General features: G+C 49.4%; 1 protein-coding gene and 1 long non-coding RNA gene across 8 annotated transcripts in view; one reads left to right on the forward strand and one right to left on the reverse strand.

The window, feature by feature from the left end:
- Positions 1-1,376: 1,376 nt before the first annotated feature.
- Positions 1,377-3,002, forward strand: LOC125753470 (uncharacterized). 2 transcript variants are annotated; one of them, XR_007405387.1, is made up of 2 exons: positions 1,377-1,822; positions 2,435-3,002. It is a non-coding gene; the product is annotated as an uncharacterized LOC125753470 (long non-coding RNA). The 2 variants fall into 2 exon arrangements; XR_007405386.1 differs by lacking the exon at positions 1,377-1,822 and adding an exon at positions 1,832-2,075.
- Positions 2,851-13,871, reverse strand: part of CHD6 (chromodomain helicase DNA binding protein 6) — a 203,653-nt gene continuing 192,632 nt past the window's right edge. For 4 of the 6 annotated variants that reach the window (XM_025470093.3, XM_035705853.2, XM_025470092.3 and 1 more), the window contains 3 exons: positions 13,258-13,449; positions 12,161-12,280; positions 2,851-5,765 (listed from right to left, as the gene is read on the reverse strand). In XM_025470093.3, the coding sequence (XP_025325878.1) occupies positions 4,869-5,765; positions 12,161-12,280; positions 13,258-13,449 (1,209 nt within the window). In that variant the 3' untranslated portion in view covers positions 2,851-4,868. The other 2 variants (XM_035705855.2, XM_049100162.1) reach the window with 2 other exon arrangements.

Raw genomic sequence — 13,871 nt, forward strand, 5'->3', positions numbered from 1 at the left:
GTGCTGCTTATGTGTCCCCTTTCGCCTGGGCTGGTGAGTCTGAGCACCAAGGAGACCATGAACACCTGTAGGCTCATACAGGATGGGAAGGAGACCCCTTTCCCTGGGGTAACCTGCTCAGGGCAGCCGGCTCCAGGATAGCCCCTTCCCCTCATGATTCCTTTCACCCTATTACTCAAAGCTGCTTTAGAGGTGCAGCTTGCTCCGGGCCTCAGACTATGTGCCCCATCCTGATCCCCCTGCTCAGCTAATGGCTCTGGAATTGGTCTTCCTGGGTTCCCAAATCCCAGCTCTGCTGTTAACTGGTTGGGTGACTGGACAAGTTGTTTCACCTCTCTGGGCCTCAGTGCTCTCATCTGTAAATTGGGGATTTTTAAGTTATTGAGGGGATTGAGAATATGACCATAAAGCACTTGGAGGAAGCCCCACCTCGAGGAAGTGCCTAGCAAATGTGCGCTATTCCCTCGGGGATGGTACATCATCAGAGGAAATACAGAATGCCTAGTTAAATTCAAATTCCAGATACAGGTTTTTAGTAAGTATGTACCAAATACTACATGGGATATACCTCTACCAAGAAAATCAGTGTATCTGAAACAAGAATTAACTGCGTCTTTCTCCCCCTCCATCTGGCAACTCTCTACTGAAGGAGGCTGATCCTGGGGCCTGGAGCAAGACCTTCCTGACCCCTGATTTGCCGTCCCCCTCCCCCGCGGACTGGTGCTCCTCCCCTCACCAGCTACTCCAAAGCAGTCAAGACACATGACCCTCGACCTTGGTCATTTCCATCCGCCTCATCAACAAGCCTTTAGGTGCGAGTTAGAATTAGTTCTTTCTGTTCTATAGATGAGGAAACAGGCTTGGAGAAGGAAGGGATGCGGCCTCTGTCCGCCCAGAAGCCATCTCTTCCCTCTGCCCCTCCCTGTGCCCCTCCAACGGCCCAGCCGGAGCCAACAGGACGCTTCGGTCCCGGGGCACCGTCCTGGTGGCTGCACTCCGCTCGCCCCTACACACCTGCCCAGGCCGGATTAGGAGGGCCCCGGCGCGGGCCACCGGGCGGCGAGGCAGCGTCCGGAGCAGCCACGGTCTGGCACCAAGGCGCTCGTCACTGGGCTCGGGGAACCCACCGCTGACCCGAGAGAGACCCTTCGGTGGTTCCACACCAGGCGGATGAAGAGCAGTCCTTGCAGGAAACCATTTTAAGGAATTCTCTGTAAATGAACCAAGCATAAGGTTCTCCGGAGGGTGTGGCACAGCTGATCCGTTCTCCCCGGGGCCCGTTCTTTCCAAGGGTCACTCAGGCAGAGCTGGTCTCTGAGGTGGAGGGGGACCTTTGTGGCGTCACAAAAGCTGGCCTGTCCCAACCTCAGGCCGGTGGGGCCGAGGGGTCCAACCCCAGCTCTGTTCTCTGATTGATGAGATAGCTCCGCGGCCTTCTGTTGGCTTTCCCGAGGCAGCCTGGACGCCAGCATCCCTCTACCCAGCAACCAAGACACTGCAGACACATGAGGTCACTTATGGCAAACACACACAAGACACCGCAACACTAGCCCAACGTACTGAGCCAATTGCACTCCTCTGCCCTCCCGGGGGTAGTAGAATCCACGGGGGCAGGCTCTGAGGTCAAGACTGAAGCCAAGACTCTTTACTACTTACTCTGCGTAAATCATTACTCTGCCCGGAATGAGGGCGCCCCACATCTGGACCGGGGTGTCTATGAAGGCTGTCGTAGGTCCTTCGTTGAAAAACTGCAACGGAGGACTCGGAGGTCTTAGCGACAACGCCTCTGCCATCCTCCCGGCCAATCAGACACCATCTGCTGGTGAGAAGCACCTAGTAGGGACCCGGCAGAGGCAAACTGATGGGTCTCTTGCTCTCAGGCTCACCGAGGCTTCAGTGCTCTCCTGCCAGCCTCGTTGGTAACGGCACACACGGTCCTTCTGGGGCCCCGGAAGCCAAGCTTCCCAAAGCTAAGGACCACCAAACTCTTACCAAGCCTTAAGAACTCCAGCTACTGAGGCAATTCTGTTTTCTGGCCTGTTCCAATCCCACAGAGGTTCCCCCCGAAATCCCAGGTGTGTGCTTTGAGGTGGGGCTTCTAGAAAGGGGCTTAAGACAGTGGTGCAGTTGAGGCATCAGCTGTGGGCATTCAGGTCCCAAGGCCAGGAAGCAGGTACTCTGCTGCACTCCCTTCTGTGGCAGGTGTCTTAATCAGGTGTTCTGATAGGTCAAGAGATCCGGCAAATCAATCCCCATGAGTGAACATTTAACAAGCCCCCAGCAGTGTGTCCAGAACAAACTGGGCACCTTAGAAAGATCGTGGACTGCTGTGTGCATATGACAGATTCATACAAGGTCCAGGCAGCAAGAGACATCCAAGTGCCACTGAATTTGACTTTTAAAATTGTTTTTTTTTTTTTTTTTTTAAATCCAGGATCAAGACCACAGACAATTTATTATGTAAGACACGGGGTGAAGAATGACCAAGGAAAGTTATGGCTGTGAGTGACATGGAGTTTAGATGAAAAGGCTCAAGTTTGCTGAAGAGTTTAAATTTGGCTTTTGCTCTTGGAAACGTCAAAATAATCATAAGAAGCACTTATGCCTTACAGAGCAAATAATCCACAGAGTGTCATTTTCATTTTGCAAACAGGGACACAATAGCAGTCAAATATAAGCCTAAACACCCAGAGAGTTAACATACAGGTTTGGTAAGATATAACAAGGGATTTAGCATGCTGGTGGGTTTTTAAATCAAATCCATATTGAACCCTGTGACCTACTGGAGCTTCTAAGTGGAACCTGGGGAGAGCAGCTTTTCCATACAAAACAACAACAACGGACAACAACAAAGGGAAACCCAGGCTCTGCTGGATGTCTATAATACTCATTTGCAGTAAGGCTTTCAAGATACATGAATTTTTATAGCATTTGTATTTTAAGGATTTAGGGCAAATACATTTTTTTTTTCTACTTGATAAAAAGAAAATTAGTACTTAAAAGGTTCAAAAATATATCGATTGAGTGATTTTTTTTTTACATAAATAAATTATATTGATTTTTAGGATTTAACAGCTGAAAAAACCCTTTCTGCTTCCACTGGAGGCAAAACTGAACAAAATGTTAGTTAAATAGAGAGCAGCATTTCTAAGAAATCTGTTGTCAGCATTATAGACCATCTATGCTACAAAGATGTCATTAAATAGGATTTGCTCAATCACTGGATTCTTTCTTCATACTTATATGATCCGTTATAGAATTTCTGATTTTTATCTCTGATTCATAACGATGGGACTCCACTTGAAAATACATGACTGATTTTTTTCTCCAATCACAATTTAACAGACTTCTTTGAGATGCTCATTTTAACATTTACATAATTTATAATTCCAAATGTATAAAAGACAATGACAAAAGCATCATAAATAAATAATGCAAACTGAAATAGTTATGTCAAACTTTTGGACCTTCTGATAAATTAGCAAAACTGTAACAGAAAAAGTAAAAAATACAGTAAATTGTGACAACACAAAGTGAAACTGGTTCTAGTAACACTTCCAACATTTCCAACGGTCGTGCACAGCCCTGTGCCCCCAGAGTCCTGGACCATGAGCTTATTTCAAGTCCCAGAGTGTGAACTGTCGATAAAGAATAAGACCCTCAGGAGGGATGGTACACAAGTGGGGAGGGAAAGAAGGCAGGTGCTTCCCGATTGAGGAAGGGAAAATGATGTTAATTTGCAACAGTCTTGGCTACCTTGATTTGGAATCTGGGTCCAGCTGCAAAATGGAAACCAAATAGGAAAAAAAAAAAAAATGGATAGAAGAAACAAACGTTCACAGTCGTTTTATAAAAGGTGGCACACACATGTTCGGACAACCTCAAATAATCTGACGAAGGGACCTAGCAAAGTGTAAAAGTGTTGAGTGACTCTTCTCACAGGCTCCAGAAAGAGCCTTATTCTTGGTGAAGGGAAGCGCAAGGTAAAAACCTATTAGGGCCCTGGTAGTGGCTGCAGCAATTCTTGAGAATGGGGTGAGCTGATGCCAGCTGTGCGCTTGTGGGCAGCGTGCAGCCCCGCGGGGGTGGGGTGGAGAGCCCCTTGCCTGCCCGCCCCCGTCACCGGCAAGAACTCCGGGTGTGTAAAGCTTTTTCCTACCGAGAGTGATCTCTGAACTCGGGGGAGAGAGCATATGTATGTCTAAGACAATGCCTCATCAGTATTTCTTTTTGCTGCTCGTGTCTGAAACACCATGAAGGGGGACGTCCTGTTACTACCAGTAAGGTGTTTGTTTTATAAAGAAATGAATATACGCATTTTCAACCATTAGTTATATACTTCTGCCTACACTACTCATTTAGTGATCATGATAAAATAGGGAAATATTTTAACTAAAAAATATGCACCAGCACTTCCTTTTTCTGTGCTTTTTTGGTTTCCCCATTACATGCTTCCCATTCAACACAGCTCATGGAAAAAAGAGCCCTCGTGGTCTCTGTTCTTCGGCCCTTGGATGATAAATCCCTAGACAGCCTTCACTTGCCATCATCCCTCCTGGAATAGGTGGGAAACTTGGAGAAGGGGGGGCGGGGGAGCGTGTCGCCAAGTACTGTATCAGCTACGGCTGCCGGAATGAACAACTGGGGAACAGAATGAGAATCCTGTGCCTCCTACACTAGGTCGAACTCAGCTAATGAAGTGGCAAGACCCTGCGACTATTCACATCTGTGACCACAGTTCTCAGAAAATTAGGTAGGTAATATTACTTATGGAAACACAGGTTCTTATGAAGGTGAAGTGAGGAAGTAACAAACCTTTATGGGATAAGAAACTTACAAGTCACAATCATTTCTTAAATGAAAAAGTTCTAATTGGTGTCACTGTTAGAGTCTTTGAGGCCCCCTTCCCTGGCCTGTGCCGCATGTTCTCTATCGGGGGGCACGGGTGCCCTGGATTCAGGGCAGTTCTGATCGCTGCCTGGCTCCTTTTCGGACCCGGGAGCAGGCTCTGGATTGGGGTTCAGGCTGTCCCCTTTTGTTTTCTTCTTCTTCCTTTTCTGGCTCTCCAGACCTATTACTTCAGAGTGTCTGGCCTGCTGCATTGCCGGCAGAGCCATGCCCATGCCAGGGGAGAGAAACATGGATGGGTAAATGAGTCCAGGAGACACTCCTGGGATGAGAAATGGGTTAAAAGCCACAGGACTACTGGTAGTTATTGCAGGTTCGGACTGATCAGAAAATGGACCAGGACCAGGCTTGTCTTCAGCTAACGTGTCCGTTTTTACGTCATGGCTACTTGGCTTGTCTTCTACAGTCTTTTCGGTCGCAGGTGTACCACTTTTTGTTGTGCTTGGTAGAGGCGCTGGAGCGGTGGAAGTGCAGGCAGCTGCCATGGGTGCGTTGAGGAGTCCACCGACACCGAACATCTGGGGCACCGCGGCCATCCCCGGCAGCATCATGGGCAGCATGCTCAACGTGCTTTTGACCTCTTCGCCCGTGGGCATCGCAGCAAAGCCAGCCGGGAACCCCACCAGACCCGTGAGGGGGATGCCTGGCATATTTCTCATGTTCTGGAGTCCTACCAGGTCCATCCCAGCAATCAGCCCGTTCATGAACAGCGGCCCCATCCCCGAGGGAGAGTCTGCCACGATGGCAGGAGCCTTCAGGAGCTCGCTCCGAGGCCGCCTCCCCCTCCGGCGGGGGCCCCCATCTCGAAGAACAGGCTCAGCCAGGGTGTGATTGAACTTGTTTTCTGGGAGAAACCCCTGAAAAAGGACAAAGAAACACAAGATGCTGAAGGTTACTGGATGGCAGGTGACGGGCTGGGGGTGAAGACCAAGGTTCTGCACTGGCCTATCCTGTCCCTGTTGCATGAAGGACCTGAGTGGGAGCTCCCTGCCTACCTGCCTTGCTGCCTCTTGCCTATAACTGTGCCTGAAGTTGCTCTCTCAGAGGCCGAGAGCCAGCCACCACCACACAAAAGCAGCAGGAGTTCTAGAAAAGCCAGAGCGCTGGGGGCTGGAGCCCATCTAAGGACACCCAGGTCTTAGTTGAGATTTGTGGCTGAAACCACTTGACCAATCCGAGCATTCATCTTCTTTGTGACACAAGAAGTTTTTCAATGGAAGCCACAAAGAAACGTAGGGGAGACAGAGTTTTGCAGCAGATGTACCTGAATGTTGGTCTGAAGTCTGTAACTAGCTTCTCAGAGTTCTGGTGAGAAAGGACCATGACACCCATCTGGCAGTTACCAAAAATGAAGTGTGCAAGATATTACCTGGCCCACAGGAAGGAGTGCTCGCTGAAGGGATGCCAGTAACTGTGCACACCCCACTCCCTCTGGGTCCTAAGCTCCTGGAGGACAACCACTCAGACACCACACAGGGTGCCTACGTGTTCACTGAGAAGACGAAGACATTCTTGAACGTTGTTGTGGAGAAGCATCACAATAAGTGGCGTTCTGGTTTCCCTCAAGAGAGACAATCTAGCTTTCCTCTGATCACAGAGCTGCATCGTGCTCTGTGACCTCTGGGGCTGAGCACCACGGGGCCTGAGCTGTGGCTAAGCCTGGGAGCCTGGGACATACAGCTCCGCTGGCACACGGCTCACCCGGCACCCGGTCCCCGCAGGCGGCTCACTGCGCACACTCAGGGTGCCTACCAGCGGGCTTCCTGTAGCCCTCCTTCCTCTGGGACTGTGGCTCTGGGCTCTGCGGGGGAATGAGGACCCACCAGAACCTGCTGGAGAACCTGCTCTGCCAGAGCTTACTGATTGGTTGCAAGGAGAAAAACCGTTGCATTTACAATGTATCTAACTCTGAATTTGTTTCCAAAATGGCATGAATTAGGACGCCTGGGTGGCTCAGTGGTTGAGCGCCTGCCTTTGGCTCAGGGCGTGATCCCGGGGTTCCGGGATTGAGTCCCACATGGGGCTCCCTGCATGGAGCCTGCTTCTCCCTCTGTGTCTCTCATGCATTAGTAAATAAAATCTTTAAAAAGCAAACAAAGACCAAAAAAAAAAAAAAATGGCATGAATAATCTCTGCGTCAAGAGAAATGTTCTGCCCAGAGAAAGGGAGCGATTTCTCTCAGTACCCCGTGCCTGAAAGCCCTCCATGGCCCGGGGAGCTGCCTCCTTTCCTTTCTGCTGCCGTCACTCCTCTTGAGCTGCCATTTGGCTCATCAAGGTGGTGCATATCCACAGCATCAGGGGCGCATTATAATAACTGCTGTTGTGCCCTTTCGGTCTTTGTACAGGGAAGCATAAAGAAAATGCCCTTCCCTGTGGGTCTCTGGAAGCCCTTTCTCCTTTCTGAGCCACTTCTCGTGGTTCTGTTATGGAGCTGGTATTATTCTACTGCCTTCTCTTTGATCACAGCAGTGGTGAGGCTTAAGATGTTCAGAATGGCCACGAGAGATCTGTAACCTTGGGTTTGCACTGGGCAAGCAGGTCACCATCGGGACTGGAACGTGGAAACTGGGATGGGCCCCTATGCAGAGACAGGACGTGGCAGGGCCCAACGGTGAGGCTCCTGGGCGGCGCTGATGCTGGAGGAGCCCACACTTCTCTACAGCCGCCTCTGCTGCCTTTTCAGGATTCTCAGCCGTCTGTATAAATGCCTTCTCTTTCTGCAAGACTGGAGTGGGGAGCGGGGATCTGGCAAGACACAGCTGAGACTCCACCGGTCTGCTTTGAGGCTCAGATGCAGGGACCCAGCTGCGGTCCTTGATGGAACAAGAAGGCAGGTGCAGGTCACATCAAGAGACACCAGAAGGGCCAAAGAAACTTTTATTAGGGCCAGAGTGCTAAAGACAGGAAAAGAAGTCAGAGTCCACGGGTACCTAAGGGCCGAGATTGGCAGCCAGGCCTGAGAACAGGTGAGACGGCTCCTCACAACCTTTCTAAGGACACCCACTTTGGACTTTAATCCAGGAGCTCTGGCATCCCATTACATTCACTGCCTTTCTTCTCCCTAACTAATTAAAGAAGTCAAATCCTTAGAAAACCCAACAGATCTCTCTTTGAAGGGGCAGCTGTAGGGACAGGGTTAGCTGGTAACAGAGGTTCAGGTTCTCAGTGAGCACACACGTGTTATGTGGTGGACTCCCACACAAGAGGCAGCTGGGAACGGAGGCACGGGGCCCACGGGAGTGGCAGTGTGGAAACCTGGCAACGGGTGGCCATCACAGAAGGGGCGGTGGGAACAAGGGGAGCAGCAGGAATGACAGTACCACTCCATGTGCTTTTACCCTGTGTTAGGCAGACGCTAAGGACTCCATCTGCAGTATCTCAGTCAGCCATCCCACTGGCCCTGCGGCATCGAGTACAGTTATCACAGCCATTTTACAAAGAATTTATAGATTTGTAGACACGGGAAAAATGTGTATTTGAATGTTCCCGAGTACCCAGAAATTATGTCATTTTTGAAGTCCTACATCTGTCCTTCAACGTCCGAAAAAATATTCAAGAAAAACCAGATCATGGACAAAAAGCTTTATGACAGTCAACTCTAAGAAAATTCTTCTCAAAAAGCCCTGGTTTAGAAGAGCAGAATTAAGGGAAACATGATACTGTCATGCTTTGTACCCTCCCTTGTTCGTGTTCCTCACAGAGTCAGAGGCAGGGATCTGCCCCTGGGCACAGATGGTCAGGGAAGAGCAGCCCATGGCTCCCAGTCGGGACCACTACACCACGCCGTCTCTTATGCCCCCATGACCACTGCCCACTCCTCTCGGGGCAGCTGTTCCCTCTGGCTCTGGGGATGACCACTTGGGGAGCAAGTACTGCCTGGTTCCTATTTCTGAAGAGAGAGAGCTTGATAGACTGGGGCCAGACTAAAAGACTGCTGATGGACACCACCTCAGCTGAAGGCCCCGGCCAGGGGAGCCACCCCTGGACCACAGGGCTTTTCCAAGACCTCTTCCCTGTAACCCACTCATAGCCAAGAGCCAGGGAAAGGTGCCGGGGCATGCTTTTTCCTTGATACCCACAAAGTTCCCTCATAACTCTCCAGTAGGGAGGGTGTGTTCAATCTTAGAAGTCTTTCTGTTGGAAAGCAAACCCAGAGCTTGACGAATAATGCGCCCATCTTCTTTTCAAACAATCTGTTATACATCAGATGTTTGTTTACATACTTTGAGTTTATCAGCGCACCTAGGGATTAAGACCATTAAGACCAGCCTGTGTCCCACAGGAATCTTCCGACATGCTCCTCAGGTATTAGAATGTCCAGAAGCTTCCCCTCCTCATCCTTATTATTGTGAGCTTCTGATGTAGAGAGTACCAAGCCCTCTCAGAACTGGGAACCTGCCAAGGAGGCAGACAGAAGGCTGGCTGCCTTCTCCCCTTCAGATTTGAAGTGCAGCAGTAGAAAGATCCCAGGGGTGAAGAGAACAGCTCTTCACCCACAGCATCGCAAGAGGGGTGCTGACGGAGGAAGTCGGCTCTCACCACTTCCTGTGGGAGCGAGAGTCCCTCTAGCCGCCCAGCAGCTGCCCACCCCAGCCAGGTGCCCCTCCCAGCAACTCTGCGACCACACACAGCGGCCAAGTTGGGCTTTGGCAGCTCTCCCTCCTGGTAATTATACCCTGAGAGCAAACCTGCTTCCTCTTCTAGGGGAAGCCTGGGGAGAGGGCAAGGAGAGCAAGGAACAGGAGAGTTAGATGTTAAGCAACACTGGAGGCAAATGTGCTTTTCCAGATGATTACATGGGCAGCCCAACTCAAGAACATCTTCATTAATACATGGTAGCATTTATTCCAAAGTCTATGGATTCCAGTTCTCAACTTGAACTCCTGGGTAGAAGTGGAGAAGGTGGTGGTGACCAAAACTTCCTTACTCTTCCCAGGAAGCCTAGGAGATTTAGCCAAGAAACATTCACTGAGTGAAGAGAGACCTACCAACCAAAGAAGGAGGTGTATGTGGAAATGAAGTTAAAATTCTAAATACACAAAAAAACCCAAAAACTACCTCTGAAAGACATTTTTGGACCAACTGGGGAATTCTGAATGTGGATTAATTATTATTAATATTCATATGTCTGATAATGATAATAGTTATGTAGGAAAATATTCTTAGGAGACACACACTGAAGTATTTAGGGGTGACAGGTCATCTCTGCAAGTTACTGGCCAGTGGCTCAATAGGAAACAAACAAAAAGAAACCCACATGCATATCTATAAAGCAAACATAACACATCTACATGTGCATGTGCCCACACACATCTTGCAAGCGACCACTATGCACTGGACATCCTGAAAGCTGAATGAATCTCACAGCCCTACTGCAGCCTGTGGAGCTTGCCCAGCTGAGCCACAGCACAAGAGCAGAAGGGGCTGAGGGAGGGAAGAAGTTTCTTGATCTGAATCTGCTTCCAGACGTGGGTGTGTGTGTGTGGGGGGAGTTCTCCATGGGAAAGAAAGAGTGCAGCATACCTGGGAGGGCTCCTGCCCCAGAAGCTGTGGGAGGAGGGGGCTGCGGGGAAACGGGCCCTCCTGGAGTCAAGCAGGGTGTCGTGGTCTGGGCCATGCTGGCTCTTTCCCACTGAGGAGGCCGGTGACCCTGAGAACCAGGTGGACAAGTGCTTCCTCATCTAGCCTTACTGAAGGAAGAGAAGGGCCTCCAAAGCAGGGACTATGTTTATTTAACAAAGGAGGGAAAGTGCATCTCTGGTAAAAAAAAAAAAAAAAAAAAGGCTGGCTTGCAAGAACAGCTTAGAAATGGGTTTTCTGGCAAGGGATCAGTGTCTGTAGGAGAGTGAACATTAATTTCCAGAGAACATGAGGGAAATTGTTAGACATGTAGCAAGAAATGAGAAAGCCAAGGAGGAAACCATGTGGTTTTTCTGACATGTCTCTACAACAAGAGCTCAGAGACTACAACAAAGCAAGGACCAGAGTCTCTCCTGGAAGCCTTTCACGTGACGCTGTGTGTGGAAACACGAGGAGAATGTGGGGAGGCGGCACGAGGGGGGAGAAAGACAGTTGGCTAAGAACTACCGCTGCATCAGCCTGCACAGCCCAAGCAGGTCTAAGAAAAGGGGTGGTAGAGATTCTCTGTGACGATAAAGCAAGAGAGGGGCAAAAGGGCAGCTTTTCCAGTGTGATAAGCTTTCTAACAAGCAGCCAACCTTGGGACAGGGCCGGGCCCCAGTCCTGGAGCGGCTGCAGTGGGGGATGGGGATGAGGGAGAGCAGCTTTGTCTGTAGGGCTGCTAGAACAATCCACCAGGTGACAACATTAGTCACAGACTCCTTGAAAACATTAAGTAACAACTTTCTTCTGCAAAAGGAGGAAATGACTAGGGTGGGTGGTCCTCTGGAGCTGAAAGGAGAAATCACATCCAGGCGATCCCACTAAGAAGGGAATTCATTCCCAAGGAAAGCTGAAGCTGGCAGAGCCATGAAGAGAAGGCATTCAGGAAAGCCCGTGCGTTTGGGGGAGACAACTCGAAAAGAGTACACGTCCACAAGGCTCCTTAGAGGCTCCCTGTTTGGGGAGGACGTACTTTTAGGAGGTTAAAGCACACTGATGTATAATTTGCCCAAGCTTGATACAATTTCGGGTTGAAATGTTATTACTGCCCCCTAGAGGTTATGACTTTGCTATTCCAAATCTGTCCTCTGTGAACTATAATTAACTCAGATGCGTTGGACTACAACCATTTCACAGATGTCTTTTGAAGTCTCTTCCAGGCTCAGGGTTCTATACGAGGAAAAGACAGTGCTTAGAGTCAGCTGTTTCTCATTGCCAGTGAGGATGGACTAGGAGGAAATGTCTTAAATGGAAATTTCCAATAATGACATTTGTTAACACTAGAAACAGACTCCTGACAGGGGTTAAGGTATATTTCCCTGAACTCTATACAGTATAATAGGACGTGGGAGGAGGGAGTGGGAGGAGGGTGGGTGGAGGTCAAGTTTTGGAAATGGTTTAAGTACAAATTTAAACCAAAAGTTCTGGTGGTAAAGGTTAAAGACAAATGACCACGGGAAGTCCTACTGCTGCTCCAGAGGCCACAGGACCACTCATCACTACTTGTCAACTTCCCTTGCTAGCCTCTTGTCCTCTGGGAAGCCATTGCCTGGCCCCCCACCTCCCAGCTGGAGCTTTCCCCAAATCTGCACGGCTGGGCTTCATGGTGACACGTCCCTCTTCCTTACCCTTAGTCCTGGCTCCTTGGGGACAGCAGGAACCCTCTCTTCCCCACTCAGAGAGTTGACATCTAATTTTCCAGGTTCCTTACAGCGTGGCCTCCTCTGCTTTGGTTTGTCTGAAAAATTCTAGGAGGCAAATGGAAACCAACATTACAAAACATTCTGTCACAGAGTCTTCTGATGATGGTGGTGTTTTCAGCTGATTTTGCTCTTCTCTCGTTAATGCCCCTCTGTACAGGAACCCACCAGGGTAGGTTGAAGGAAAGAGCTAGCACGGCCTCATCTAGGCTTTTTTTTTCAAACAATAGAGTTCCTGCGGCAAGCTGGAGAACGGGCTGAATGGGCCTCTTGGCTCAGATGTGAGCTGGCTCACCGGTCTTGCAGTGTACTGCTGACTCCCTAACATTCTCCTAATCATTCACCTAGATTCTCTCTCCACTGCTACCTACCTGGTGGGCTTTGTCTTTGGAGAATGTGCATCTGTGAATGCATTCCCCTCCCTTTCTTGTAAGCTCTCTACCTCCACATCTTATTAGTTGGATGTACCCAAGACAAAGACGGTGGTGAGGTAGGCGACCACAAGAGAAAAGAAAAACCAAGAAGAGACATCAATGCTCAGGAGCCCTCTCCTGCAGATTTCTAATCTGAAGATTTGCAGGCAAAGGCAGTAAGAGAACTTGAAGTAAGAATCGCAAATTTGTAACTCAATCTAAGTACAAAGTGGTAATATATTAACTTGGAAAGAATACGCAGAAAGATGTTCCTGAAGAGGCAGTGTTTATGCAACCTAAAGATTTCTCTGTGCACTTAGGATCTTGTGTGGTAATTTGGGGGTGGTGGTGGCTAAGCTTAGGCAAGTTCTGTTCTCATCAGATTTTGTACAATGACTTGGCATAGTATTCTGACATGGGCTGTGATTTCTATTACTAGAACACTTAATCAAAATTTAAACTTAAAAATAAAAACCAAAACTTTAAAATGATGTTCTCAGCTGATACAGATCTCTCTAACTTCCTGGTCTCCCTAAGCATGCTCCTTATCAAACACAGCACCAAGTCAGCGGGAAGGAAATGACAGCGTCAGGTGGCACCCACAACACTTACTGCTCCAAAGCCAGGAACCTCTAAGGAGTAGTCAGCCTGCTGCCTTAGCCAGTCAAGCAGACTCTTGCTGGGAATGGCTTTCTCGGCCTGGCTGCTGGCTGCTGGGGTTGGCTCGGGGGCTGGAGCAGCAGGCACCGGCCCTTCAGGGTGGGAGGCGCTTGGGGGGGCCTGCCCTGGATCTTCATGGACTTCCTGGATGAAGGAGAGACAAGTATGTGCCAGTAAGTGTGACAGAATGAAAACCAGGTTCTGAAAGGAAAACACCTAAGGTGTGCTTTGTATCTTTCCATCTGTTTCCACCTGGTATTACTGTGCTGGGGTGTGGAGTAAGAATCCTCCGCACTACTGAGGGCTCCTGAGTGTGTTGCTTCTACCTGAGGTTCCTCTCCCCTTGTCTACTTGGTATCCTTTCATTCCATCCTGTCTGCTCAGGTTCAGTGTTGCCTCCTTTGTCGCTGTCGTTGACGGTCCCAGGGTGCTCCACTTCCTGGTCCCCAATACCCTCAGCACCCTTCACAGATTTTCCAATACCAAGAAATGCCACACTGCAATTTACTCCCCGGTGGCACCCTCTGTAGGAGGAATGCCTGTCTTACTCATGTCTGTACTCCCAA

This window comes from Canis lupus, chromosome 24, assembly GCF_003254725.2.
Source record: "Canis lupus dingo isolate Sandy chromosome 24, ASM325472v2, whole genome shotgun sequence".
NCBI lineage: Eukaryota > Metazoa > Chordata > Mammalia > Carnivora > Canidae > Canis > Canis lupus.